At 43.9% G+C, this 26,275-nt stretch overlaps 1 protein-coding gene across 4 annotated transcripts; it reads left to right on the top strand.

Moving 5' to 3' along the window:
• Positions 1 to 914: 914 nt before the first annotated feature.
• Positions 915 to 26,218, top strand: CAP1 (cyclase associated actin cytoskeleton regulatory protein 1). 4 transcript variants are annotated; one of them, XM_082660526.1, is made up of 13 exons: positions 915 to 973; positions 13,472 to 13,593; positions 14,223 to 14,323; positions 16,000 to 16,077; positions 17,811 to 17,954; positions 18,056 to 18,141; positions 20,048 to 20,153; positions 21,318 to 21,495; positions 23,216 to 23,400; positions 23,582 to 23,705; positions 23,864 to 23,946; positions 24,258 to 24,401; positions 25,037 to 26,218. In XM_082660526.1, exons 2-13 carry the CDS (start codon positions 13,482 to 13,484, stop codon positions 25,118 to 25,120), a joined length of 1,425 nt encoding a protein of 474 aa, XP_082516652.1. In that variant the 5' UTR covers positions 915 to 973; positions 13,472 to 13,481; the 3' UTR covers positions 25,121 to 26,218. The 4 variants fall into 4 exon arrangements, with proteins under 4 accessions (XP_082516652.1, XP_082516649.1, XP_082516650.1 ...); XM_082660523.1 differs by having other exon boundaries at positions 14,220 to 14,323; XM_082660524.1 differs by having other exon boundaries at positions 924 to 955; positions 14,220 to 14,323.
• The last annotated feature ends 57 nt before the right edge of the window (positions 26,219 to 26,275 follow it).

Genomic DNA, 26,275 nt, shown 5'->3' with positions numbered 1-26,275 from the left:
TTTTAGCCGAGTGGAGCTGGATACCTTCTAATTCCGCTCATCTTTTTCTTTTTTTTCCCCCGCTCATCTTATTCTCGGGGACACCACCCTGCGCGCAGAGAGGAAGGACTCCCAAACTGCCAGACGGTGGCTTCCGCGCGGCCCCAGACCTGACCATCTATGGTCACAGAGCGCACCGAACAAACAGGAAGTGGGGCGAGCTTCCACCTTCCCAGCCCGGGGCAGAGCGAGTGGGGCGGCGGCTGGCATGCCCAGAAACGCGGGGTTGGGCCCGAGCGCCCCCGCCGACCCCCCCGCCGACCCTTCCCCACACCCAGCCTCCGCAGGTCCTCCCGAAACACTGTCCAGAGCAATAGCCTCCCCACGTCACAAACGGGGAAACTGAGGTTTGAACGCCCAGAGGGAGGCGGAGCTTAGCCTTGATCCCCCTCGGAGAGTAGACGGCCGCCCGTGATTCCCGCCCTCAGAGAATCCTCCGGCTTGACCCTATTGGGGCCTGAAGGGTTGAACCCCTTCCCGACTACCGTGAAAAGGGACCGGCCTTTGCCAATGAGGCCAAACTGACAGGAGAATTAACCACTCATCTGTCCTCCTTCTCCGGGGGTGGAGCTTAGCCAGTAATTTCGGCCCTTCATTGGTCCGGGCGATTCCGGCAGCTGCGGTTGATAGAAGGGCGTGGCTAGCCTTAGGCACGCCCCCCGTCGCTCCCGCCTTGGGGGCGGGGCTCTTTTCCCAGGCTAGTGGGGATTCTCTCTCCCCGGCGTGGCGAGTAGGGGGCGGAGTCAAGAGCGGAGCTGCCAGTCTTCTTCCCTGGTCCCTCCTCTGGGCCGGCGTTTCGGCCGGCGGTTCATTTCCGGTGGGGGTGCCGCGCCCAGTGAGGGCACGGAAGTGGGTCGCGCGAGGATTGCTGGGCGGTTCTTGCCGGAAGTGGAGAGCGGCTGATCGCAGTCCCGAGGTGAGGCATATCTCTGAGGTGAGTGTGCGCGGCGGGGTAGGGACTATGGTCCCCTCCGCGGCCCACTGGCCCCTGGCGTTGTTAATGACCCTTCTGGCCTAGGCGCATGCGGTGAGCCCCCCTGAGGCGGCCGGCGCCGGGACCCTCAGGCCGACCCGGGATCCTGGGCGCGGTCTCTTGAGGTGGGGCCGCGGTGACCAACTGAGCCAGGCTCTCCTGGGGAGGCCCCTTCCGCTGGACTTCGCGGTTCTGGCCATCAGCCTCAGCGGAGGCCTGATTCCTAAGGTGCTCTGACTGAAGGGAACCTCCGAGACCTTAGAATCTTCTCTATCCCTGGTCTCGCCCCCATTGCTCGGATGGGTAAATTGATCCTCGGAGAGAGGAGGCTGGTCCAAGATCTTACAGCGAGCGACGGAAACAGTCGGAGTCTAGACCTCAGCTCCTTAGATTACCGGCCCCATATCCTTCCCCCGTTCATTTCCCAGGAACCTCTCTCTACCTTGGGGTGGTCTTCCAGTAGGTATCGTCTCGCGGGCAGTTGCAGGTTAAAGGCTACTCGCTGCGTGGAACTTTTTAAAAATGCAGCCTGTTTGGCACACCTGGGCAGTTTTTTTAAAAAGAGAGGATCGGGTTTTTGTGTTTGCAGTCAGAGAGCCTCCCCTTTCTCCTAGTCTATAGCTCTGATCCTGAAAAGCCAAGTTAACTTTGTTGAAGGTGTTGCATACTTCTGGATGTGAAACCAGTTGGCTCAGTTTTGGGCTGGTCCCACTGCCAAGCATCGGTAGCCATAGGCGCTTTGTTTAACTTGTTTGAGCCTCATTTTTGTCATCTTTTAAGTGGAGGTCTCTGCTCACCTCACAGGATTAAATTCAGTGTAACAAATTGTGTTTATTCTTTGTTAGGCACTCGGCCACATCCAGGGAAGGCAGAAACAAAACAAGGCAGACCCTGCCCTCACAGAGCTGACAGTGTTTGCAGGGAATTTAACAAATAATTATAAATGTGATGAGTGTTAGGAAAGAGGAACAGGGTGCTTTGGCAGTATGTAATGAGGGGCTCAGGAAAATCCATTCTGCAGAAGCAGGGTTTAAGATGAGTTTCGAAGCATGAAGAGCTCAGTGAAGAGAGCATGAGAAACTTAAGGCAGAAGTTAGTATCAGAACTGTCAGTTGAAGCTCTTTATAGGGTTCCCTTTCAAGTGAAAACCGGAGCAGCCCAGCACATCAATCATTCACCAGCCATTTATTGAGCCCTTGATATGTGTGAGGCACATATTAAATGAGGCATCTAGCCCTGGTGACTAAGAATAAAGTAGTTCTCATGGAGTGGAGGAGGAGGCAGACAAGTAAATCAGGGGTGGCTTACAGTGTCATAGTGTGTGAGCACAGGGCTCTTGAGAGGAGGAATACCTGAGCCAGCTTTCCAGGCTTTAGGGAGGAAGTGGGCGGCTAAGTCCTGCAGGATTTGTTTAGCCGTATGGTGAATCTGGAAAAGGGATTTCCAGCCAAAGGGTCCAGTGCAAGGACATGGAATCTGGACATGTGAAAGACCATGACTGGAATTCCAGTAATGCTCAGAGAAGTGGAGGAAGTGGGTGGGGGTGGTTCCCATATGAAGGCCCTTGTAAACTATGCTAAAGAATTTGGAGCTTACCCTGAAAGCTGTGGGGAGGCTTTGCAGGCTCTTATGTAGGAAAATGATGTGGTCAGATTGATGTTTTAGTTCAGCCTGTCAAGGGGGAAGGAACATAATGAGGAAGTAGACCAGTGTTTGGAAGCTTGAACATGGCTTGAACCATGAAGACAATGAGAATGGGAAGGAGAGGGGGGATCAAATTTGAGCAATATTAAAAAGATGGAATCCATAGAGTTGAAGGCTGATTGTTTATGGAAATGAAAAAATAGCAGTAGCCTAGGATGATTGTCTGGTTTTCTGGTTTAGGGAACTGGGTAGCACCATTCACCAATATAGGTACTGTGAGAGGAGGGTCAAGTTGGAGAGGTGCCATGGAAAGAAAATGAATTTTGGACATATTTAGTTTGAGGTGTTTGCAGCACATCTAAGCAAAGGTGTCTAATGAGGTATCTCAACTAGAAGAAAGAGCAAGACAAAGGTGTGGAGGCAGGAGAGGGTTTATATTGTTCAGGGAAGTACTGGAGCCTGGGGTTTGTAGGAGAAGATAAGACCAGAAAAAAAGGTAGGTGCTGCCAGGTTGTGAAGGGCTTTTGATGCCTTGTATGAATGCGTTTGGATTTATTCTGTGGTTGGCATTTTGCTGATTGTTTGACTTGCTGCTGTCCAGTATAAAGAAATTTCTGTTGGAATTTCCCCCCCTTTTTCTTCCCCAGAAATACTTCATCAATCAGATGGACATAATTTATGTTTCAGCAGAGTTTAAATAAAATGGTAACTGTGAAAGTACTTTGTCAAGTACAACCTGTCATGCAAACCAAAAGTGGTGGTATTGTTAAGATTCAGTGAGTGTATTTTTGCCTTGAGAAGGTTAGCTGTTTAGTTTGTAAAATGTTTTGTTTCCAACCTGAAGGATGAACTTTTTTTTCACCCCTTTTCTTGCTTATATATACCTTTGTTTAGTTGCAGTTATTTTTTTAACTAGGGACTGAGCCTTTAAAAAGTGACTTCCTCCTTTCAGTTTTCTGTGAAGTATGGTGAGTCAAAGATTCATTTTACTTAAACAAGCAAATGCAGTGTCATTGAAAGTTGAACCCTCTGGTTTGAAATTTAATCCTGAGATTTGAAATCTGAGGATCCTCAAGCTATATCTTAGCCGGTCCTAGTGATTATTCCTTTGACTTGTCCTCATCAGTTTCTTTCTTTACTTTCTACTAAACTGGCTTTCATATCTATACTTCAGCTTCTCTACTATAACCAGACTACTCTTTTTTTTGGCGGTACGCGGGCCTCTCACTGTTGTGGCCTCTCCCGTTGCGGAGCACAGGCTCCGGACGCGCAGGCTCGGCGGCCATGGCCCACGGGCCCAGCCGCTCTGCGGCATGTGGGATCTTCCTGGACCGGGCACGAACCAATGTCCCCTGCATCGGCAGGCGGACTCTCAACCACTGCGCCACCAGGGAAGCCCCAGACTACTCTTTTAAAAAGAACCATTTTCATCTTAACCCTTCACTGGCTTCATTTTCCCAAAGAATCAAGTCTAAACTCTATTGTCCAATTTACAGAGTTCTCCACAGTCAGACCCTCATCTTAGTTTTCATTGGGTGGTACAGAGTGACATTCTAATTTAGAAAGTCCTAAACTATTACATCAGCATTTTATTTGTACCTCTTGCACTACCTTTTGCTCATTATTACATTAGAACAGGGTTTCTCAACCTCAGCATAACTGACATTTTGGGCCAGGTGATTCTTCATTTCATGGGGTTGTCCTGTGCATTGTAGGATTTCAGCAGTATCCCTGGCCTCTACCCATTAGATGCCAGGGGCACTCCCTCAGCTGTGACAACCAAAAATGTTTTCAGACATTGCCAAATGTCTCCTGGAGGACAAAATTGCCCCGACTGAGAACAATGCATGAGAAAGTATCATAGCTCTGATTGTGCAGTGTCTTATCTCTCCAACTCAGTTCTCTGAGGGCAGGCTCCATGGCCGTGGTTAGCCCAGTGTATGGCACATGATAAACGCTGGGTACCTTGCAAGGAATAAATCATGGGTTTCACTGAGGCATCAAGAATTATTGTTCATTCAAGGAATTTCTGGGTGGGCCTTGAAGAACTTGCCTTTTTGTGTTTTTTTCCCTCAGAGGATGTGATCTTAATAGAGAAAGGCCATTGTTTAGGCACTCACTAGAAATGAGGTTGGTGTTAGTTGACAGTGCAAGTCAGCAGATTTATATTTCCCCTATACTGGGGCTATATAAATTCCTGTTTTCTTTGCCTGCATTTAGACAGCTTGGTTTAGTGGATAGGGATTATCATTTATTTTACATTGGATGTAGTTTATGATGTTGTTACTCAAGATTTATTTTGACTGATAAAATTGTTATACAGTTGACCCTTGAACAACATGGATTTGAACTGCGCAGGTCCACTTGTACGGGCAGATATGGAGGGCTGGCTGTAAAGTTATTGGAGGATTTCCCACTGCACTGAGGGCCAGTGCCCGCCCGTATCCCCGTGTTGTTCAAGGGTCGACTGTAGTTTCATCAACCTTAAATTAATGCAGCTCTAGCATTCACCATGAAACTATTTGTTCTTGATATACCATCATGTAAACCTAATAAAAACCATCAACTCTAAAAATACTCCTCAGCTACAGTGCAGCTTTGTTTGCCTTGTATTACCAGACCTGTTGTATCAAATTTTTCTATTCTACTGGAAAGTAGTTATAGTTGAAATGTTTAATGGAAGAAGTGAGCTTGCTTTTTTGTTTTGTTTTTTATTTTTTTTCCCTCCAGAGGTCATTAAAATTCCTACACGTAAGTTAATTATAGACTTGCAGTCGCAGATCTTTTTGTATCTCTAGCTGTAGCTGAATCATGGTTAGGGACAAATGGCATCCTTGAATCTATCTTTATGCATGAGAATGGGAAATGCTGTTCTGTTTACAGCAACTACCAGTTGAAATCAACCAATGCAGTTTTTCCTTACACAATATAAAAGATGCCTGCTGAATGCTTTTATGGTGTTAGTCTTCGTAATATTCCTTGAATGTGAGAGAGAGGGGAGCCCTTGACCACACAAAGTTATCTATTTGCCCCAGAGCATTGAAACAGCTAGTTTTCAAGTCTGACTTCAGCTTGTACACTATTACTAGCTTTACTCACTCCTGGAATTTTAGATGGAGGACCATGTTTAATGGTCAGGAGACAAGTGCTGATATTGGGTAGAATTCTTTCCCTCTGCAGGAGACAGGCCTTTCTTTCTGTTTTAATCTAAACCTCAGGTGGCAGTGACTCAGGCACTAAATGTCATTGGTTTCATCAGAGAAACCAAATGCTTGGGGAAGAACAGTGGCTCCTGATTTGGGTTAGATTTAGATGGCATCTTACTGGGGCAAAGTGGTGTCTGTTCTTTGGTTTCTGGGTTAAATCAGCCAACTTGTAAGTATCCTATTAGCATGTGTAGGTTTTGCTCTGTAGCATGTTAGAGTCTAGTGATGAGAATTTCTATATTGTTAGGAGCAGAACTAACTAATGCCTTATAGTTTAGTGGTAGCTTAGGAGAGATATCCAAGTGGAGCTGTTTTGTTTTGTTGTCTTCTATTATAAAGAAATTGTATTACTATGTTAAAAAAATTTTGGAAAACGGGGAAATTGTCTAAAACTCCATCACTCGAATGTGACAAACACTGTAAATTTTGTGTTCTTTTTCAGGTCTTTTTCCACAGTGCATTTAGCTCTTCCCCTGTAATTAGAAGTCTAAGCTAACACAGCATTAAACATCTTCATGCCTATCAGTTTTCCCGTTAGTATTATTTTCTTAGGATAACATCTAGGGAACAGAATTACAAAGCAAAGGCCAACAGAAGCATTTTGAAGCAGATCAGTTGGGCTACCATAGCATACAGGGTGACTTGTGTAGTTGCTTTCTTTTCGATTTTACTTAAGGGTATGACTTAGAGGAACAACTACCTGACAAAGTAGAAAACATTTTAAGCATAGCAACTTCTTATGAGTCGAAATTCATTCCACTGCCTTAATTGCCTGGTGAGAAGAGGCAAGAACTGCAGGAGTAACCTGGTTCCATTTACTTCTGAATGACAGGCAGAAGGAATTGGGTTGCTTGAATTGTTAGAATGATGAGAATATGAAGCAGCTTTGGCAGGAATCACTGACCATTTCTGATTTTGCTTGGTTTCAGACCACAAAAGAAATTGCTGGAGAATCAAGCTCCTGGTTTCTTTTCGCTCTGCATGATATCCCTCCAAAAGCCTATGCAGTCTCATGACTTTATGATGTTTCCTTGCTGATGACTTTGTAAACATTGATCTCTAGCCTTGATTCTTCCCCAAGCTAATTTCTAACTATTTACTGGACATTCCCACTTGGAAGCTTCATCTTCTGTTCAAACTGTGCATACAAAACTGACCTCATCTTCTTGCCTTAGCTAGAACGTGCCAGAAACCTGTTTTTTCCTATAGTGTCATCATTCTGTTACTCCTCTGGATTTGCAACTCTGGAGTCATCTTTGACTCCCTTCTCTGAATGCTACTGTAACTCAGTAGTTAGTACCACACAGTTAATACTTGTTCTGTGTTTAATGCTTAGTTATTTTGTGTGACCTCCAAGGGCAGAACCAAGATCAGTGGGTGGAAGTTGCAGGGAGACTGGTTTTGCCTCCATATAAGGAAGAACTTTTAAATACTTTGAGCTATGTGAATGGAATGGGCTGCCTCCAGAAGTCTTGGGTTCTCCACACTGAAGGTGTTTGAATAGAGGCTACCTGACTAATTGCTGAGAATGTTGAAAGGTCTGTTCTGTCATCAGATGGTGCTTTCTAGACTCCCTCCTCATCCTGAGAGCCAATGATTCAGTGGAAGGTAGCTTTGTTGCTCCTGCTAGACTCCCTCAGGGTAGAGAAACTATTTTACTGTTAATTCAGGTGCTGGTCACTTAGCGGCCTAAAAGTGATTATTATTTTCCTTTGCGATAGCAAAAATATTTTTTACAGTACCACTTTTTTTTTTTTTTTTTTTGGTGGTACGTGGGCCTCTCACCGTTGTGGCCTCTCCCTCTGCGGAGCACAGGCTCCGGACGCGCAGGCTCAGTGGCCATGGCTCACGGGCCCAGCCGCTCCACGGCATGTGGGATCTTCCCGGACCAGGGCACAAACCCGCGTCCCCTGCATTGGCAGGCAGACTCTCAACCACTGCGCCACCAGGGAAGCCCTACAGTACCACTTTTTTGTTTTGCAGCTAGTTGAACAGCTTTCAACCTAACCTAGACCCTAATATCTTCCCTTTTTTTCCTCCAAAACCCATGCTATCAGACAGTACTTGTAAAAATTTTGCTTTCGTCATATTATTCCTTCTCTCAAAACCCTTGAATGGCTTCACATTTATCACAACATCAAATTCAAATACTGCCCAGGTTTCAGTGCCCTCCATAACCTAGCCCAGCTTGCTTATTTCCCATGAGACTATGTGGGCTCACCTTCTCACACTTTCTGTACATAGCCTTCTTGGTCTCTCTTTGCTTTTGATTGCTCTGGAATGTCTTCCCTTTTTTCTTTTACTTTTTCTGTCAAAATGCCCCACTTCCCTCCTGAAACCTCCTGAGACTACCTTTAGTCCTCATTGATTTCTTCTCCAAGCATGTAGTCATTTATACTATATAATTCAGGACCATACAACATTCTGCAAAGAAAAAGCTCCACTGTATTAGCTGGTAACTTTAACTTTTCCCAATCCAAATGAAATTAGTTAATCTCTAACAGAACTTTAAAAAATATAGTCTTCAGTATTTAGTCCATTGGTATTTCATCTGCGTTGCCCTTCCCAATAAGAATGAAAGCTTCTAGAGGGCAGAGACCGCGGGTCTTCTGTTTCTTCAGTAGCTGTCACAATGCTAAGGACTTTCGTGTTATGAGTGTCTTCTGTGTGCCAGGTTGTTCTAGGTGCTGCAGATTTTGGGGGTGGGGGCAGCTGGGGAGCGGGGTGGGGAGAATGGATAAATTGCCATGTTTCTGGAGCCTGTATTCTATTACATGGTATGCAGCAATAACATTTTACATTTGAACTGCATTTTAAGGCTCCCGAAGTAACTACTCATCTATAAAACCAACTCCTTTGATCCTTACATCTCTGTGTGCTAAGTGAGGGTCCATTAAATGACTATCCTAAACTTACACAGTTAATACGTGGCAGAATTGGGACTTAAACCTTGGTCTCCTGAATCCAAGTTTTATTTAGACTTGGGTAATTAGGACTGCCTCTCCTTCTGAAGCTTTTATGATGAATGCTTAAATAGTTGGGAATCTGCACCTTCATTTACGGAGGCTTACATATAGTTCTTGGCTACTGTCAGTCAGAAATGGCAGGGAGCAAGATTAGGCAGAGCTATAGTTTTCTGCTCTGGCAATTCTGTATTCTTGGGAAAAACCTTATTTTAAATATTTGCTTTCCAAACATGTGTCGTCTACTGAATGTGAAAAAATATTGGCCTCCATAGAGGAAACTGAGAGCAGAGGAATTGAAAGCTGCTAATAATGTGCCTAAAGACACCATAAAGAGACCTTGAACCCACAGTGCTGTGCTTAGCAAACAGCTGGGGCTGCATGCTGTGATGAACCGGTTAGTCACTTAATTGCTTAAAAGAGCCTCAGAAAAGTTGTGCTCAAGGTTAGGTTCTCTCCCACCGGTTGTTTGATACCTAGCAGGCTTTTTAACTTCTGTCAGTTTCTTCATTCTAAAGATGGGGATCAGTATCTTTATAATATATGTCACAGAATTATTTTAAGTCTCAAAAGAAGCAGCAGTTTGATGATATAAAGCACCTACAACTCTAAGGGAGTTCTGTTTTTAATTAATATTATATCATCTAATAAACAAGGTTATCTGCCTTATGGCACTTGGTTTGAAGATCTCTATATCAATTTAATTTCTGCCCAAGAAGGCAGCGTTTATTTGAAAGATGGGAATGTTTGCTAGAGCCTATAAACAGGCAAAAAAAAAATGTGTGTTTTTTTTAAAGAAAGGAACACCCCCCCACACACACACACACACTTCTCCCCAGATTTGACACAGAGAGGAGATAACCAGACTTGCGTTGAGGGGAGAAGGGGGTAAAGGCACTTATGTATTTATTTTTCCCAAGGACCTTTATTAACCTATTGTATTTATAGTGCCTACCATGTTTATAGTACTGGAATTACAAAGGCAAGACATGGTCTCTTCTGTAGGGTGACTGCCTGTTGACTATTAAATGATTTTAAACCAGTGTGTTAAAGTGTGGTAGAGATAAGTACACAATGATATGTGGGAGCACATATTGGAAATGCTTCTTGGGGAGGTCATACCTTGGCTGAGACTGAATGGACAGTAGGAATTCTGGAGAGGGGGCAGATTGAGAAGGGAAAACATACCAAACTGGAAAAGCTTCCTAGAGGAGGTGACACCTTAGCTGAATCTGAAAAAGGCAGTAGGAGTTATGAGAAAAGGAACAGGTTGGGAAGGGAAAGCAGCCAAGCAGAGTGGATAGCACTGTAAAGGCTCAAAAGTGAGAGAAAGCATAACTCTTTCTGGAAAATGCAGGTAGTTCTGGGTTGCTGTAGAATGTTGAGGAAAGGTGTGGCAGGAGATAAAACTGGCAGAGTAGTAGGAAATAAAGCAGGGCCAGTTTATGGAAACCCTTGCTTGGACTTTACTCTGAATCACTGTGGTAATAAGGAGAATGGATAAAGAGGGTTTGTAACTGGAATTAGAGGAGACTAGTGAGGAGGTTATTGCAGTAATCTAGGCAAAGTCATGATGACCGAATTTTTATCAATCAGGATGACGACAGGGGCATCTATTTATGATATGCAAGATAGAGCCTATGGATTTTGATGACTGATGAGATTAGTAAGGAGGTCATTTAGTTAATGTTTATGGAATCCTAACCATTTTTCAGGACTGAGCGAGCCAGTCACTTCCACATGTATTTCCTCATTTATTCTCACTATAGCCCTTTGGATTTTATATTGTTGTTGTCCCTGTTTTACAAATAAGGAAGCTGAGGTTGAGAAAGTTTGGTAACACTGAGACACAGAGCCAGTGAGTACCACTATTCAAACTCACAGTCTCTCTGACTTCTTTAAAGAACAACACTCTTTTTTTTTTTTTTTTTTTTTCCTGCGGTACGCGGGCCTCTCACTGTTATGGCCTCTCCCGTTGCAGAGCACAGGCTCCGGACACGCAGGCCCAGCAGCCATGGCTCACGGGCCCAGCCGCTCTGCGGCATGTGGGATCCCCCCAGTCCGGGGCACGAACCGTGTCCCCTGCATCGGCAGGCGGACTCTCAACCACTGCGCCACCAGGGAAGCCCCAAGAACAACAATCTTAACCACTATACTGTACTGCTTAACAGTTTCCAGGTTACTATCTTGATTGCTGGTAGTGCTAGATTACTGAGACAGTGAGTCTGGGGGAGCAGTGCTAGGGAAAATGATGAGTTCTGTTTTGGACATTTCAGATGTCCTTTGGGACATCCAGGTAGAGATGTCTAGGTGGAATTCTGAATCCCAGAAGGATGGCCTGAGCTGGATACACTGCTCTGGGAGTTGTTAGTCTATAGGTGGTTGTGGTGGTATCACTCAGCAAGTGGACTGGATAGTAACGCGATAATGGTAGTTGACAGCTTTGGAGTGGACATGACCACCTAAAGAACGAATATGCATACATAAAGAATAAGACAAGGTGTGTCTTTTGGTCCTTCAATTCTAGACACTCTTTCCCATAACATCTCAAATTTAACTCCACCCCCACCAAAAACAAAAAACTAGGAACTCTTCTCCTATATTTGATTTGTGGTGGAATGAGATTAGCTATAATGATAGCTGTTTTGTCTTTTCTCATTCTGCTTAAGTTAAACAGCAGAACCATAGCTTGTTTAGCATTGAAAGCTTAAAGTACAAGTAAAAGATGGAAAAGAAGGAACCAAAATCCATGAAGCTGTATTATTAAGCTTTTCAGATTGGTAAGTATTCACGAACCCTGGCAGCCTTTAGAGATGCTTGTACTGTGTTATCATGTTCACACTGGCCGGAACTTATAGTATCCATTATGTCCGAAGGAACATGTTTTATAACAGAATGGGTGGTATTTATTAATGCAAGGTAGCTTGGGAGTTTATTGCAGTCACTGCCTTTTCCCCTGGGATTTACAGAGTGTGGTGGATTATATGTGTCTGTCCCTGGATAGTATCCAGAATGAACAGGGCAGCAGTTTGGATATTTGGGTGATTGTGCCATAACATAAGGGAGAGTATATTGGATACTTATAGTCTGCTTCATAGTCTGTTCCATTTTGAGTAGAGTACAGATTTGGAGGCTTCTGCTACCTCTTCAGGCCGGCGAATGGAAAGGTTTATTTGGTTCGCATTCTTATTTTTTTCCTTGATTCTTTTTTAAACAACATTCTCTGGCAAATCACCGGGCTCTGAGAGATCAGAGCCTGTACACAGAAAAGAATGGACAGGGATGATATTGTCTTCCTTAGTTTATCTTTTGAGTTGCTTCTCTCTTCCACAGGGAAGACAATGTGTGTTAAATGAGATATTCTGTCATGTAGCTGTCTTTGAGGGAATTATAATTGCTATGGTCATTTTAGGTGGCTTCAAGGGAGTTGAGTTCATTCGGCTTCAGTTGCCTGAATAAATTAACGCTTTGAAATGACATCTCTCCAAGTCAAGTCTTTGATTGTGATTACACTGACTGATTTTTATGAGATCACCTATAATCTAAAGCACTTTATGTCGATGTATATTGATAACATTAACACTCATTTATGTCTATTTGTGGGTAACTTTCAGAACCCTTGTTTCTGGAGTTCTGGGATACTATACTTCAGGTTCATTAACTTCTAAAATATTTATTGAACACCTTCTACCTGCCAGGTAGTGGTCTAGATGGTAGAGGATAAACTTGTTTAGGAAACAAACCAGAGACGGTCCCTTCTCTTTTGGAGCTTACTTTCTTTAGGATATTAGACATTGAATGAGGCTAGTTCAGATAAGTTGGTACTTGTGAAAGATCTGTAACAAGCTCTCTGGGTGTGTCTGTTCTCCTTCCCTGCTGCATATCCAGATCCTACCCACCTTCATTTGAAGCCGGCTCAATTGGAAGCTTTGCCATAATAGCCTTATCTGATCCTTCCAGCTGATATATTCTTCCCCTCTCTGAAATCCTGTGTTATTCTCTCTGCAACTTATGTCACCTTAATTTTTTTTTTCTATTTGTTTTACAGTCATTAGTACACATGTAAAGTCTTCTCTATTAGACTGTAAGTTATTGGGGGCAGGATAAATACCCTATTCATCTTGTTTTTGGGCATTCCATATGTAGGCAGCAGGATGTTGTAGGAAAAAACACAAAACTTAGAGCCATAAGGCTTGAATTTGAGGACTGGCTTCCCTACCAGCTAACTGTGAGACTATAGGCAAGTCATTTAACTTCACTGAAATTGTTTCCTATCTCTGAGAGTATAGTAATTATCTTTCCATTCCTAAATAGTTGTTGAGAGGCTTAAACTGAGATAATATATGAGACTGTACTTTGTAAATTCTAAATTCTTACACAAATATTTATTTGGTGATATCCAGTAAGTATTTGAATGAGTAAGCATTTGCTTTCAGTTAACACTGTTTCCTGGGTAGTTCTTTTGCTTAATGAAGTCTCTATGATTTTGCAAATATGCTAGACTATCTTCCATCTTATTTTACTGTAAAATGATTCTGTTCCTCAGAATTGGCATCCTCTTCACTCCCAGGGTATTCTTTTTTTCTTTTCTCCCTAGGTTCTATGGAATATTAAAACAACAAATGACATTTGATCTGTTTCAGCAGGTGCTACATTATGGCTGACATGCAAAATCTGGTAGAAAGGTTGGAGAGAGCAGTGGGCCGCCTGGAGGCAGTCTCCCAGGCCTCTGACATGCACTGTGGGTATGCAGACAGTGCTGCAAAAGGTAAGCAGCATACAAGCCAGCAGAATACCTTGAGTGGTGAATACTTGGTGTCCTGGCCGGAAATTCTTCTGTCGCAGTATATTCCTTCCTTTGGAGCTAACTCCCTAAAACGTTTAATCTAGAAAGTTCATTGCCTATAATTCGTTATTGCTGTGAACGGATAAGGGAGGAAGTGACTTGTGCAGGGAGGCCTGTGGTTAAGTTATTTTAACACGAGAACTTCCTGCTTGTGTGATATTTCCTGTTCTTTCTTTAGCAAAATGACTCTAGTATAAGTCAAATGACAAGTGATATTAAATTTCCTCTCTCCAGACAATTGGCAAATTGGCCATTTTGCACATGCCCAATTGAGTCAGAATGTTAGAGCTAAAAGTAACCTTGAGGGGGATCATTTTGTTTATTTTCATTCTATTGGTAAAGAAAATTAAGCTCAGCAAGAAAACGGGACTTAGCCAGGGTCGCACAAGAAGTTAATGGTGGTTCTGGAGCTAGAACACAGGCTCCTGACTCATGCTCCAGCCTTCTGTTTACTGTGTTACCTTGCCTCTCTGCTTTCGTATGGAAGTGCCTTTAACAAATCCTCTTTCTGGTGTGTGACCAATTCTTCGTGGTGTGTCTGTCTTCAGCAGGAACGACTCCATATGTGCAAGCATTTGACTCACTCTTGGCCGGTCCTGTGGCAGAGTACCTCAAGATCAGTAAAGAGATTGGGGGAGATGTGCAGAAGCATGTAAGGAGGTTTGGCCCCTTTTTCCCTCTTTTAAGGACTGGTGGCTTTCTTCAGATCCTACTCATTCTTGGTTGAAGAGCCCCTTGAGAGGCTCCTGGCTCCTTCTCTTCTACCTGCACTGAGGAACTCAGTCCACGCACTGGAACATTTCCTCAGGTTTTTCCAGGCTCCCTGCTTTTATCACATATTCCGCATGGGCTTCTTTTATACAGATAGTTTGCTTCGTGCATAAAATGTGGCTTGGTTCATCTTTGTAGTGAGAACATGCTACCAGCCTGATCCCAGTGTGTTATATAACCAAGCCTGGGGTGGCTTATTCAAAGGAGTCATCATCATGACTTAGCATTTATAAAACTAAGCATGGTACTTATGCTAAAGCTATGCTAATGTGAGTTATTTTCATACTTAGCCCACAGTACGAATGTGAAGTAGGCAATGACAGGTGCCTCTCCACCAACCTCCCTTCATGTGCTGCTACCCACGTTGTCACCCCCGCCCCTACTCTGTCTCTCTCTCTGAGACCCAGAATCCTCCTGCTAGTCTTCTAAGTGATCCTTTGTCAGCAAGAACCATGTTTAGGATCTTCCTGACCCGTCAGCAAAACTGGTTGCTTGATCTTTGGAAGAGCTATTTGGAGCCTCTTATATACCATCTGTTGGCAATGGTGTTAACTCTAGAGGGTGGGACTGGGACTTAGATAGGAGTGTGGGGCTTGCATTTTTACTTTATACAGTAGGTCACATTTGAAAAGGTTTTAAAACGTATCACTTATATATATATTTTTTTACTTTTATATTTTAAAAATACAAATCCAGAAAAAATATGACTTGAATTTGAATTTTTGTATTTGTAGTGCTTATAGCCTCATGTTTCTTAAACGCTTGGTCATGACCTTCAGTAAGAAATACATATTTGTGGGACTTCCCTGGTGGTCCAGTGGTTAAGACACTGCACTTCCACTGCAGGGGGCATGAGTTCGATCCCTGGTTGGGGAACTAAGATCCCGCATGCCGCACAGCGCAGCCAAAAAAAAGAAAGAAAAAGAAAAAAAAGAAATGCATATTTGTAGCTAAGATATAAGTTTCACATTATGCTACTTGTGTTGCACTTTTTTTTTTGGAAATAATTTCCAGTTGATGTATTGCACTCATTGTTCTATTCTCCTTCACTTAATAAAGTGCAGGTTATGGGGTCACAAAGTTGATTTAATTACCTGTGATAGGTCATGGTCCAACTTTTGAAAAATAGCTTTAACACAAAGGAGTAAATACCTTGAGAATTTGAGGCATAAATTTAGGTTTTTGCTTTAACTCTTACCTCTAGTTCTTGAGAACAGATTTGGGAGGGCGGGGGAGGTGATGAGAGGTAAGAGGGATTTTCAGTGCACTTCATATCGCACTGCATGTTCAGTTGCTGACTTGACTTGATCTAAAGCTAGCCCCAATTATCTTCATTTCCAACTCTGGATTATATCCCTGATTAGTTCCAGCAGGAATAATGATATATTAGTCTGCCATCAGTCCCAAGAATCAGGAGTACTTGAAGAAATCAACATGCAGTGCCTGGGTTGCTACCAGAGTACATGCAAGTGGAGGTTTCAGGTTATTCTTACCAGGACCTCTCCAGTTGTAAAGTGTCATTGATAGCTGATTCTTCTCCTTTCCTCTCCTTTTCAGGCGGAGATGGTCCACACGGGTCTGAAGTTGGAGCGAGCGCTCTTGGTTACAGCCTCTCAATGCCAGCAGCCAGCAGGCGTAAGTTCATTACTAGTTGGTTTGATGCACAGGACAGGTTGAGAGCTTTCTGCTAAGCTATCACAACATGCTAAGATAGACCTACTAGGCTCATGTATGTTCACACCAAGTGCCAGAGGGAGAGTCAGATTTTAAGCGCCACTGTGGGAATGTGCCATTGAGTATATATTTATTGGGCTCTAATGGCTTTTTTTCTATCACTTTACTTAGGACTGTAGTTATCCCTGGGACTTTGCTGCTTCTCTCAATAGACATTCTTAGCCCAAATTCATCATATTGTCCCTTATGCCCTTTGGGACCCAGAGAGTGGTTCTCTTGCTCCACTATGGGTGGGCTTAGTAAGGCTGCTGGGGAGATCCTAAAACTCCTGAAGCACTGCTTCTCCCTTCACCCTTCAGTGGTTAGGCATCTCTCTTTAACTTTATTCCTACCTCAAGATTTTATGCTGCCACAAGTATGAAAATAAATTAGAGAAAATTTAGATTTTTCTCAGAGCCAAACATTTTAGTTTTGTTTCATTTCTTGTTTTTGCATTTGGCTTTCCTAGGCAGAAGGCTAATAAAATAAGTCTTCCTACTAATGCTGTATTAATACCTGTGAACCCTTGGCATGCCTAAATAATGTAAAAATAGCGTAAGATAATGTTAAATATGTTAGACTCTAATTTTTAATCTGTCTCGAATAGTTAAAGCATTTTGTCTAAACCTTTTTTCCAAGCCCACACTTTCCACAACAAATCAGGCAGCTGAGACATTATTATCTTTCCCTTGCTTTAGATCGAGGATTGGCAGACTGTAGTCTGCAGGCCAAATCTGGCCTGACACCTATTTTAAATGAAGTTTTTTTTGGAACACAGCCATGTCCATTCTTTCAAGTATTGTCTGTTGCTGCTTTGTGCACTACAACGGCAGAGTTGAAAAATAGCAACAGAGACCGTATGGCCTGCAAAGCCAGAAATATTTACAGTCTGGCTCTTTACAGAAAGTTTGCCGACTCCTGCTTTAGACTGTTCTCATGCTAAGATCTGAGAAATGAGATGTTCAGGAAACCAAGCTTCGGATGAAAACACAGAAACACAAGATTCATCCATTTTGCTAAGCTGTCTGCTCAAGTGCCAAGCCCTCTAATTGCATTTGATTCAACAGATCTCTTCTCAGCAGCTGCTATATGGCTAGCAGCGTGTTGAGGGCTATACGGATTATAAAAGAGGGCTAAGACAAAGCCCTTGTCTTTGAAGAATCAATGACAAAGAAAAGCATGTTTACATGGGTCCATTAATAAATTGTGCTGGTGTGTGATAAGGTGCCAGAATTGGTTATGCTGACGATAGATGCTGTAGGAGGCCGGTGTGGTTGGTGGAGTGCTGTCCCTCATGACGCAGAGGAGCGCACGGATAGATGGAAAGAGAGGAGCCCAGAAATGAACTAGTGTCTGCTGTTAGTGGGACAGAAAAGAGGCAAGTGGCAGAAATGGTAGAATTTTGTGGTACAGCTGGAGTATGGGTCCTGATCATGAAGAACCACAAAATCCAGCCTGGGTAGTTAGAGCTGTCTAAGGAGAGTGAGATGATGAGCAGTATTGTAGCCATGTGAATCTTTGCAAGATAAATACAGAGTTTATTTGCATGCTGTTGTAGTTCGTGAAGAATTCTTGCCTTGAGGATCAGAGTTGAGCAACATAAAGGCTTCTATAAAAATACACTAACCTCAGTCTTTTCTTGCATCTTTTTCTAGAATAAGCTTTCCGATTTGTTGGCACCCATCTCCGAGCAGATCCAAGAAGTGATAACCTTTCGGGAGAAGAACAGAGGCAGCAAATTGTTCAATCACCTGTCAGGTGTCAGCGAAAGTATCCAGGCCCTGGGCTGGGTGGCTATGGTGAGCGGCACAGCTTCCATGGGAGGGAAGGGACAGATTGAAAGAGGCAAGGTGATATGGCTGGAGAGGCCCCAAGTCACTGACAGCTTCTCTTTTTCTAGGCTCCCAAGCCTGGTCCCTATGTGAAGGAAATGAATGATGCTGCCATGTTTTATACAAACCGAGTCCTCAAGGAGTACAAAGACGTGTAAGTCCAGCCTGTCCTCAAGGGGTAAAGGACAAACCCAGCTGGTTACTTGCTGGAGTAGTGCTTTGTGTTAAGTTAAGACTGCCTTTGGCTGCTGTGTTGGTTCTCTTATCTCAGGGCTGCTTTTTGGAAAGTTTGATAGATATTGGCTCATAGAAGCTGTATTTGCAAGCAGGAAGTGTTTCTGTTTCCTCTTCTGCTTTTTCTCCAGGGTTTGTAGAGGACTTTTTTTTTTTTTTTGTGGTACACGGGCCTCTTGCTGTTGTGGCCTCTCCCATTGCGGAGCACAGGCTCCGGACGCACAGGCCCAGCGGCCATGGCTCACGGGCCCAGCCACTGCGCAGCATGTGGGATCTTCCCAGACTGGGGCACGAACCCATGTCCCCTGCATCGGCAGGCGGACTCTCAACCACTGCGCCACCAGGGAAGCCATGTAGAGGACTTTCGAGTCTTCTCATCCTTACCCTTCCAGGTTTAGGAGGTAAAATGGTCTAATGCCCTTTTATTTGCCTGTGTGGTCAAGATTTTGTTCCTTTGTTGAAAACTTCTAACTGGCCCAGTTGCAAAAGATTCAGTAAGATTTACTAGAAAATTACCCTGACTATTCACGTGGTCAGGTAAAGTGAGATGAAGGCTGCCTGACCACTGCAGGTATTGCACAAGGGGAGTCATTGTACGTCCAACCACACGTGGCCACCAGTGTCTACTTCTCCATTGCTGGATTTGAGCTGGAGTGACTGCAGGCAGGTATTACTTAGCTGCATAACTCTCCAAACCCTTCCTTTCTTCCATCCATCATCAGTTATCCAACATCTGTGAAGGAATAAGCCTTCATGTGGGTGAAAAATGTCCCAGAACACCAGGCTGCTCCTTGATCCTTCCAGTAACCTGGGATTAAGCATCACAATGTTTTCATTATACTCCACCATATACTCTGCAATTTACAGTTGAGGAAATTAGGCTTTATGCTAAACAATCATAAACTCTTCCAGCTAATAATGTATAAGAAGAGAGGAGGACTTCCCTGGTGGCGCAGTGGTTAAGAATCCACCTGCCAATGCAGGGGACACAGGTTTGATCCCTGGTTGGAGAAGATCCCACATGCCGCAGAGCAGCTAAGCCCATGCGCCACAACTACTGAGCCTGTGCTCTAGAGCTCACGAGCCACAACTGCTGAGCCTGTGTGCCACAACTACTGAAGCCCACGGGCCTAGAGCTGGCAGTCTGCAACAAGAGAAGCCACCACAATGAGAAGCCCACGCACCACAACGAAGAGTAGCCTCCCACTCGCCACTACTAGAGATAGCCCACGCGCAGCAATGAAGACCCAAACGCAGCCAAAAAAATTTTTTTAACTTTTTTTTTAAATTAGAGAGAGGAGACTTGAACTATAGTGCAGTGCTGTTTCTATAATTTAATACTGACTATTTCCTCCTAACAGAAGTTTTTATTTTTAATTTCTTAGGAGGAGGGCATACTTTTGACATAAGGCTTATGCTATAAGGCACTTGAGTTTCTTGGAGTCCTAGAGATCCACAGTGATGCTCGAGAGACCTCTCTACCATGGCTTCATGCACAGAATGTTTGCTTTTATCAGTTTTGTATATTAGGTTCTGCCTAAGGTCTACTTTGAAATAGTGGTTTTGCTACTTTTAAAAAATGTTTGAGGAATACTGCTGTAAGAGATAGAAAGATATAATCTGGAGTCCCTATCCATATGGACTTTGGTCTAATTAGGGTAAGAGAATAGGTTCAAAAAAAGAAGGAAAGCTCAGTTACGCCGTTGAGCAGAGCCTAAAAAACGCCACAGGCAAGAGGATGTGAGTTCACAGATAGGAGGGGATCTGGAATCACTATTGTAATGTACCCTGACTGCCTGTGATGAGTTCTTCTTTAATTCTCCCAGGGATAAGAAGCATGTGGACTGGGTCAAAGCTTACTTGAGTATATGGACAGAGCTGCAGGCTTACATTAAGGAGTTCCATGCCACTGGCCTGGCCTGGAGCAAAACGGTGAGTGCTCCTCCCCTCCCTTCATCGCTCCAGGAAACCTCCAGGATCTGCAGGTTTCTTAGACTTTAGCACTACCAAGGTCTAAGAAGGAATGTTAGTCTTCAGAGTGGAGGGTAGAAAGAAAAAGGAGAGAAGGAAAGGGGAAAAAGAGTAAAGAAAGCAAGGGTCAGAGAAGGAATAGTCAGTTCTATTCAGCATCAGTAAACATGGGTCAGGGACAATGATTGGGCTGGAAGGAGAGACAGATGAATGAGTTACACTGTGCCAACCCTCAAGAAGCTTAAAAATACAGATACGAAACCCCACTTCAAATCACCAAGCTAAGTGCTATAATAAAGGTACACACTACAGAGTATGAAGAAGAGAAGAATGATTCTCACTGGGAGAGACTGTACTTTGAAGAGGTATACTCAGACTTTTCAGGTATAGGACAGAAGTGGGAGAAATGGGAATACTAGTAAACAGCAAAGCTTAAACAAAGTAAATGCAGAGTAAGTGTAGAGATTGGTCATCTGGCTTCAATAAGGAGAGAGAGTCACATATTTAGGAGGAAAGGCTGGAAAGGAAGGTAGTTGAGACCTTTAGACTTTATAATAGGTGATAAGTAACTATCAGAGGTATTTGAGCAAGAGAGTGATAATGATCCTATTTGTCCTTAAAAGAGTCTTAGCATATAGGTTAGGGGTAAGGGCTTATGCTCAGACTATGGAAGTGCTCATGGCACTAGGGGCTGGTACAAAAAAGAATGAGATATAACCAAGGTAATAAACTGATTTAATGACATCGAGGGGGTTGGAAGACTCAAAGAAGATTGAATGGTCAAGCTTGGTTGATAATATCTCTCACTGAAATAGAGACATGGGTGTGATGGTGAAATCAGTCTTGGACTTTGTGAGTCTGAGGTACCAGTGACACACTAAGTAAGTATTTAGAACTATAGGTTCAGAGCTGGAAAAATGTGAAGGTTGAAAAACAGAGTTGAGTTGGATCCTTGGGAAAGGGTGAGAAGGAATAAAGCCAAGTTGGGTGTGGGTAGGGAGCATTAATCATTGCATCAAGGGCCACAGTGGGTACCCCATGTATCTTGGACACATGCAGGGCCCTACTGGGGATGGTACAGAGGGGAAGAGACGCTGACTGTGTTACCTGCACTTACTGTTCCAGGGGCCTGTGGCAAAAGAACTGAGTGGATTGCCATCGGGACCCTCTGCTGGATCGGGTCCTCCTCCCCCCCCACCAGGCCCACCTCCCCCTCCAGCCCCCACCAGTTCAGGCTCAGATGAGTCTGCTTCACGCTCAGCACTGTTTGCACAGATTAATCAGGGGGAGAGCATCACACATGGTAAGTGAATGCTTTGGCAAGAAGAGTTGGTGAATAAGTTGTTTTGGCAAGAACTTACCGACTAGAGACCTGACAGTCTGTAAACCAGAACCGTGGTTTGTATATGGGAGATTCATTTGGGGTGTCACATTCCTTCAGGTTGCCTAAAGGGATAGCAGAGCTGGCTCAAATGGAAATTGACAATGGCTCATTATAGTTGGGGGAATCTCTCTCCTCAGAGGAAAGTGATTTAATATTAAGGGGCATATACAGAGTACCTACCCTGTGGTGCCAAGACGTGGTGCTGGCAGTTTTCCCTAGAGGTTTTTCCCAGTTACCGTGTGGTCTCTTCAGGAGGTCATCTTGGAGGGGGTGGTTCACGTCCTCAGAGGGTGTATGTTAGTCATATGGAAAATTTGCGTAAGAATGACCTGATGTTGGTGTAGAGAAAGTAGACACCCTTATACACAGTAGGTGGAAGTCTAAATTATACAGCAGTCTCCTAGGAATCTACCTATAAAAACACTGAAAGAACAACTTTTAAACATTGTTGTTCACAGTAGCTAAAAATGGTGTAACAACCTGTATATCCCACTGTAAGAGAAATGGTTAACTGTGGTATGTTCCTCTTGACGCAATACTATGCAGCCATTAAATCTTTTTCTGCAGTGAACCATGCAGTGTTTAGGAGTGGTGGAGCTGAAACGCCAGTATTGGTTATATAGATTGGGCCGTGTCCACAAGCAAGGCACGTGTCAGCCTGTTGAGGGTGATTATCGAATGTTTTTCCTTAAAAAAAAGATATTTTTATTTATTTATTAAATATATTTATTTACTTATTTTTGGCTGTGTTGAGTCTTCGTTGCTGCACTCAGGCTTTCTCTAGTTGGGGCGAGTGGGGGCTACTCTTTGTTGCGGTGCACAGGCTTCTCATTGCGGTGGCTTCTCTTGTTGCGGAGCACGGGCTCTAGACGCGTGGGCTTCAGTAGTTGTGGCATGTGGGCGCAGTAGTTGTGGCTCACGGGCTCTAGAGTGCAGACTCAGTAGTTGTGGTGCATGGGCTTAGTTGCTCCGCGGCATGTGGGATCTTCCTGGACCAGGGCTCGAAACCATGTCCCCTGCATTGGCAGGCGGATTCTTAACCACTGCGCCACCAGGGAAGCCCCCAAAAAAGATATTGTTAGAAACTATAGGTTAACTTGAGAAAATTTTTATTGTGTTAATTGGTTAAACCAAATTTCTTAACAGTGTGCATGCTTATATCTAAATAAAAAACAACTATGAATAGAAAAATTATTGTAAGGGGAGTTTCAAATGCTAACACTGATTGGAGGTCGTAGGTTAGCTGTGAGGGTTCTTTTCCTTTTACCAAATTTTCTTTATTATCACATACTACTTTTTCTTCCTCTGTTGCTTTAAAAACTACGTACGTATTTTGTGAGTATATACTGATACTTAGTATGTCTTTCTAGATCTTTTTACATACCCATCCCCCCATACACACACATTCCACTTTTTTTATTTTTTAAGTGGAACTTTATAATTTAATCTTGGGGTAGAAGAAAAATTATAAAAGTGCTTCTCCAAAGCTGTGTGTGAGAGAACATCTCAAAGGCTCTGGTTTGGGGCTTTGAATTTTTTCTTAAGGATCAGTTTAACTTCTGATAGCAGAAGTTGGTTATTGCCTCAGCCCAAAGCCCTGGTATGAAGGACAGGAACAAGGCAGCTGTTGTTCTTACAGCCCTGAAACATGTATCTGATGACTTGAAGACTCACAAGAACCCTGCCTTGAAGGCTCAGAGTGCTCCAGTACGAAGTGGCCCCAAACCATTCTCTGCATCTAAACCAGGAGTCAGTCCTTCCCCCAAACCAGTCACAAAGAAGGAGCCAGCTCTACTTGAACTGGAGGGCAAGAAGTGGAGAGTGGTGAGTTAAAAATGCCAGGACTGGGGGAACAAGGAGTGGGGACAAAGCGATTAAACGGAGCACAGCCAAATGAGTACAGGGTTCTGGCTTAGATTGCAAGAATGAAAATTTGGCATAGTCTGTGTTTTGGGGTGGCATGTGCTTAATGATGAGATTCCTAAAAGGGGTATCTCTTTAACAGGAAAATCAGGAGAATGTTTCCAACCTGGTGATAGATGACACAGAGCTGAAACAGGTGGCTTACATATTCAAGTGTGTCAACTCAACATTGCAAATCAAGGGCAAAATTAACTCCATTACAGTAGGTGAGTTCTTGTTGTTGACCTAGGCAGGCTCTGTCCTAGAGCTTGAGAGGGCTGGAACCATAGCTACCCTATTTCTAGAGATTCTTAAATTCTTAATTCTTAAATCGAGTACTTTCCTTTAAAGTTATACTGTTGACCCGCTCCCTTTCTTCTCCTAGATAACTGTAAGAAACTCGGTCTGGTGTTCGATGACGTGGTGGGCATTGTGGAGATAATCAATAGTAGGGATGTCAAAGTTCAGGTAACTTGATACTTGGCTCCTTCCTTTAGTCCCTTAGGAATTAATTGAAAGAGACACAGCCGACCCACAGATGTTGCTGTGGTGGGAATCTGACTCTACAGAGTCTGTAAGCTGAGCTGCTTTGGATGTGGCAGGAAGAGTTGGCCCTTATCACGAGCTCTTTCCAGTACCCATTCTCACCCGCCCCTAGTATCCAGTATCTTGTACACCTGTGAGTTTTTCATGTAATCCCGTGAAACAGTGAAAGCTTTTCCCACAGCTAACTTGTTCTGCTGGCTGCTGGGACTCAGTGCTCTTGGTTTCCCCTGCAGGTAATGGGTAAAGTGCCAACCATTTCCATCAACAAAACAGATGGCTGCCACGTTTACCTGAGCAAGAATTCACTGGATTGTGAGATAGTCAGTGCCAAATCTTCTGAGATGAATGTCCTCATTCCTACAGAAGGCGATGACTTCGTAAGTTCCTTGATCTCTTTAGTAGTATGGTCTGAAATCAGAAGGGACTGAAGACTTGCGTTGGAGGAGAAGTCTTCCAACGCAGCTGATGGACACTCTGCACCAAGTGGGTGCAGCCCAGCAGTGCACACCTCAGGCACAGACACATGAGGTAGTCCCACGAAGTAGACCCCCAAAGGAGGGTGGTTTCTGCCTTTCTTAGGCAGAGCAGATGCTCAGGGTAGTCAAAAAGGAATGGGATTGAATCACAGCACCCTATTGAGCTGGTGCCGTGAAGCCATACACATTCCCATCTACGCCTCGTAGGTTTAACAGTCTGCAAGGTCACTGATCAGTGAACAGTAAGAAACAGACTCAAACCTACATCTGTCTAGCTTTGGAGCCTTTGTTCTCCTTCCTACACTGCGCTGCTGCTTCACTGTCAGCGGTGGGGGAGGTGGTCTAGAAGATGTGGCGCTGCTAGTGCGCTGCCAGTTCCACGGCCTTGCTTTCTCAGGTGGATTCAGTTTCTCTCTCATTACATCCTACTTGCTCTCAGAGTTTAGTGCGAGCAAGCATTGGGAGAAAGTTAAGATTTAATTAACCCCAGGGTATTGCCTAGCTTGGGTTTAAACCTGTTGTTTCTTTATTTGCAGAATGAGTTCCCAGTCCCTGAGCAGTTCAAGACCATATGGAATGGGCGGAAGTTGGTCACCACAGTGACAGAAATTGCTGGATAAGCGAAGTGCCACTGGGTTCTTTGCCCTCTCCCTCACACCGTGGGACAAATCTGTATCAAGACGGTTCTTTTTTAGATTTCCTCTACCTTTCTGCTCTTAAACTGCTTCTCTGCTTTGAGAAGCACAGCTACCTGCCTTCACTGAAATATACCTCAGGCTGAGATTTGGGGTGGGATAGCAGGTCTTTGATCTTCTGCAGGAAGGTGCAGCTTTTCCGTATCAGCTCAACCATACAGCCAGTCCATTTTTCAGGAACTGCACATCAGGACAGGTGTGTTTTAGCTTTCAGCCTTTGGGGTTATTTGACCAACAAATAGTCTTCGGGGAAGGATAAAGCAGTCCCCAGGAATTAACAGATCACAATGTTCACACAATTTAATCTTTTTCTAACAATGAGCGTGAAGATAGCAGAAGCTGGTGTGATCCTAGTTGGTTCTCCTAACTTAAACTAATTTTCACTATTGACAAGTGAGGCAAGGGTTTGCACGGGACCAAAGGCTGAAGCTTGGCCATCTAGCATTCCAAGCAAAATGATTTCCTGTAAGCATTCCTTTTCTTCTGCATTCCATCCTGCATCTGCCCGAACCTGAGATAGTAGGTTGTCCTGTGTTAGCTGCTGTGGTGGTGCCCTGCACCCAGGCCAGCTAAAGGAGTCTTGGACCCTTCCTCTCTCTGGGGCCCCTGCCCAGCACCTTCCTACAGAGATGACTTAAAAAGAGAGAAAAAAAAAGGAAAACCACACCATTCCCAGGAATCTGGCTTCCCTTCCTCCTTCCATGCTGGGTGCCCATCATCCGTCTTCATTGCTTCCTTGCCCTGTCATGCTCAACAGCTTTTGGCTTCTGTCTGGGCACCTGAACAGAGGACTAAAATCTCCATTGCAGGCTGGTTTTAGGTCTTGTGTAAAAATCTTGCACAGCATTGCTAATGTAAATTTCAGTTTTTCCTCTAGGACAAACACTTTACCAAAATATGCAACTTCTTTTGGTGGGAAGAGAGATTGTCCTGTGATTTCTACCCATTTCCTGAGGCCTGCGGAAATGAACCTTTATGTACTTAAAGTTATACAGAAAATAGAATAAAATTAATACCAAACTTGCTTAGTATTTATGTATGATATTTGCTGTACAGAGATGTAAGGACTTCGAAAAGAAA

Source organism: Grampus griseus (assembly GCF_964374135.1).
Source record: "Grampus griseus genome assembly, chromosome: 1".
NCBI lineage: Eukaryota > Metazoa > Chordata > Mammalia > Artiodactyla > Delphinidae > Grampus > Grampus griseus.
Note: the sequence above shows the minus strand (reverse complement) of the source record. Positions and strands in the feature narration are given on the sequence as shown.

Coding starts and splice junctions, on each gene's coding strand:
- CAP1 (XM_082660523.1), top strand. CDS start 13,482: ATGGCTGACATGCAAAATCTGGTAGAAAGGTTGGAGAGAGCAGTGGGC. Junction 20,154..21,317: donor GCCTGGCCTGGAGCAAAACG/GTGAGTGCTCCT, acceptor TTACTGTTCCAG/GGGCCTGTGGCAAAAGAACT. Junction 21,496..23,215: donor GGGGGAGAGCATCACACATG/GTAAGTGAATGC, acceptor TTGTTCTTACAG/CCCTGAAACATGTATCTGAT.